General features: G+C 39.5%; 1 protein-coding gene across 1 annotated transcript; it reads right to left on the reverse strand.

Annotated features, from left to right (window-relative positions):
• Positions 1-795: 795 nt before the first annotated feature.
• mibp2 (muscle-specific beta 1 integrin binding protein 2) lies at positions 796-3,131 on the reverse strand. Its single transcript, XM_085274040.1, has 8 exons — positions 2,878-3,131; positions 2,399-2,489; positions 2,156-2,204; positions 1,736-1,925; positions 1,581-1,652; positions 1,380-1,486; positions 1,183-1,273; positions 796-1,094 (listed from the first exon to the last, which is right to left on the reverse strand). Exons 1-7 carry the CDS (start codon positions 2,901-2,903, stop codon positions 1,188-1,190), a joined length of 621 nt encoding a protein of 206 aa, XP_085130166.1. The 5' UTR covers positions 2,904-3,131; the 3' UTR covers positions 796-1,094; positions 1,183-1,187.
• Positions 3,132-3,333: the final 202 nt, after the last annotated feature.

Here is a 3,333-nt window from a genome sequence, read left to right on the forward strand (position 1 = left end):
GGGCCCAATTACTGATCACTAAGTGTAAGGTTTATACAGGATCTAAATTAACAGTACTGGCAATTACCAGTTTTTCTATGAGGCGTCCAATGTGTCGCCTCAAATTTGGACACAAGATACATTCAGTTTGCTTTCCTAATAAATAACATTACTGGTATTTACATTTCTAAAATATTTAATTCCTAAGATGTTTCTTTTTATGACAGGTGGTTAATACATTTGTTAAGCACCGTAGATGTTTAAGATTTTAGTAGGACATAAGTAAAAAAAAAAAAAAAAATGCATAGTGCTTTTTATATAGTGCATTTTTTTTTTAATAATCAAAAACACTTTTAAAACAACCTCCGCTCACTAATGTGCTTAAGAAACAAACTATAGCATATACTCAAAAACATGATCTGTGTGCCTTACACCATTGTCCAATCTGACACTGCATGTTTTTTCCTAAATGAGACTGTTTTCAGCCGTTTATTCATGCGATTTGTTACACGAACCCATTTAATCAGTAAAACTTCAAAGTTATGTAATTGAGTTTAATCTGTATGAAAGAAGAGTCCAAATGTGTGTGAATTTGGATAAGCTGTACTCACGAGGAGAGTCCCTCTTATCGTTTGCACCAACTGTTGCCTGGGAGCAAGATAGAGAAAGCTAAATGTGCCCATCTAAGCAGCTACTCAATGTTCCTGGTGTATATTTTAAATAACCAATTTAAAGTTAAACACTTCAGAATTCACAAAGTTCCATTTTGCAACAGCTGAAGTGGGAGTGTCGTGTTCTAAAAATAATCAGTACACGTTGTAATTGGCAGGAGGATCATTTATTGACATACGCAACTTGAGTGCAACCATCCTGTTAACAAATCCATCAATTCTCTTTGGAGTGTACTCTGTATCAAAGCAATAAATACGATCGATATAAAATCATGCCAGCATCATATGCTGAAAGGTAAACATTTACAAAATAACAAAAAAAAAAAAAAACAAAAAAAAAAAAAACATAGCACTCTGATAAATGAGCTGCCAGGTGGAAACTTAAGGCAAGGCGGTCTTCAGCTTGCAGATTGATTATATGATCCTTTTAGCCAATCAGATGATCTGCAATACAGAAAGTACACAAAATCAGTAACAGAAGTTTACATATAAAACAGGGTTTTTTTGCTATATAATTACAGGATTTTAATACTTTTGTTAGAGAGACTTCTGGATGTTATTCAGGATGTCGCCATAGACAAAGTTGAACAGCGCCTCCTTTGACTTGGTTCCATCCAGCTGCACTGTAAGAGGATACACACACATTTAATTAGTGTGGTCAGCCTTTATGTGACAAAGCACCACACATGGTTACAACATTTACAATAATAAAAAACGGAATCAACTTACCAACATCAACAGCTGATGCCTCCATGATGTTCTTATGTTTCAGGTACATGGGCCAGACGTGGCCGTCAAAAAGGCCAGGTGGGTCTGGTACCAGGTAGTTTCTTGAGCTGCAGAATGACACAAGACCAGTTAAAAAAAAAAGATTAAGCTACAGCTGCATGGATGGCAAACACATGTGAAGAACAACACTAGAGCACTTACCACCTCCTCTTTTTGCATTCTTCATATGGGATGGAAATAAAGTAGCGTTGGTTCAGCACGTCGATCAAAGGTCTGCAACAGGTACAGATGAATTGGTGTCATTTGACTTCGAGAACAAGCACTTAACTCACATGTAGCTAAGCACAGATTCTTACTCGTAGGTGTAAAGCAAGAAGCCTTCCACAATAAGGATGTGAGTCTCCTCATCCTCCTTGCGGTCAGACTTTGGCACGATCTCAGAATCCAGGGTGTTATTAACGCCATGAGACTTCTCAAACTTCACCGGGTTCTCCAGCCACGCATAGATGGTACTCATCATAGCCTCCATGTCCAGAGCAGTGATGACTGAAGAGATGGCAGAGGGGGAGAAGGAAGAAAAAAAAAAAAAAAACAGAAGTGTGCAGAAAGTTGCAAAAAAGAAAACAAGTGAGAAACACATGTTCAAACTCCCAGATTTCGTTTACATTGCATGCACGTTAGGAATGAAACACAACATTAAGGTTGAGTCATACACGCAAAACACAAACACACACAGACACCCACACACAAAGCCCTTCATAAAAACCCAGGCTTACCATCGTACTGCTTAAAGCCATCTTCACCAACTTCAATCTGATCTTGGGGCTGAAACATACATTGATGAGATGTACCCAGGTACATTCCACTAATGCTACACTCTGCTATATGGAAGGCGCTAGATTTTTTTTTGTTTGTTTGTTTTTAACAATACACACACTGTGTCAAACTGCTACCCAGAGCAGTCTCTTTGGTGAACTAAATCCAAAATGTAAAGATATGGAGATATGCATGTGGCTCACCTTGAAGAAGTCATCCTGATGTACCACGCAACAGTTGGGCAGGTTCTTGATCAGTCTGTTGGTGAGGGTGGTTTTCCCTCCGTTGGTTACACTACAGGGGAAGAAAAGGAATTCAAATGAATGAAGTGTGGTTGATGTAAAATAGGGCATGTGTTGCGGGGTCATTTTAAGGTAGTAGGCAGCCATATTTCCTCGTTAATTACTCATCTAATGCATTTTAACGTGTAATGTCAGGGCTGCCGGGTGCATGGTGTACTCGGCTATATTACATGCTTACAACGTTAGCTATTATTCATAAATTACCACATGGTTAGTTTAATATTTACAGAACCCAATGAGTGGCAATCGAAATGTTATAACGTTACGGTTCGAACAAAAAGCCATACCGGATGTAATGACCGCCGTCCCCACGTGTGACGGCCTTACAAGGCCTACAAGGTTGCTTAGCTTAGCTTAGCCATTCATCGTCTAGTACTCACCCGCCAATACCGATGATGTACTTCATGTTTCCGTAAGTAGCCGAGAGGTCAAAACGTCAATAAAACCGGGTCAGGAGCACAGTGATCAGACGAGAAGAAGCTTAAAAAGAGAAGGTTGCAGCAGGAAACGTCAACTACTTGATTCCTCCATGGTACTTGAGTTGAGTGAGTAAGGTAAGAGCGGAGGAGACGGGCTGTCACGCGCACACGGTCTTCCACCAAAGAGGACCTTGGTTCTCTGTCGCTTCTACACATACCGGAGGGAGCCACGCGATTGGCTATTTAAACACTTCGAGTTGGCCGGAGGCGTAAGTGCTTCTATTCTCAGCCAATCAGAAGCGGAATAGAGGTAGCGTCAACTTCTTTATTTTAATCTTAATTTAACTGTTTCTGGTCTGCAGTATACGATTAAACTATACTATTTCATCTTAATTTAACCAGCTATATTAATGTTTA

This window comes from Mchenga conophoros, linkage group LG1 (assembly GCF_057382185.1).
Source record: "Mchenga conophoros isolate Kocher_MC1m ecotype Shallow Benthic linkage group LG1, M_conophoros_male_GT1.1, whole genome shotgun sequence".
NCBI classification, from domain to species: domain Eukaryota; kingdom Metazoa; phylum Chordata; class Actinopteri; order Cichliformes; family Cichlidae; genus Mchenga; species Mchenga conophoros.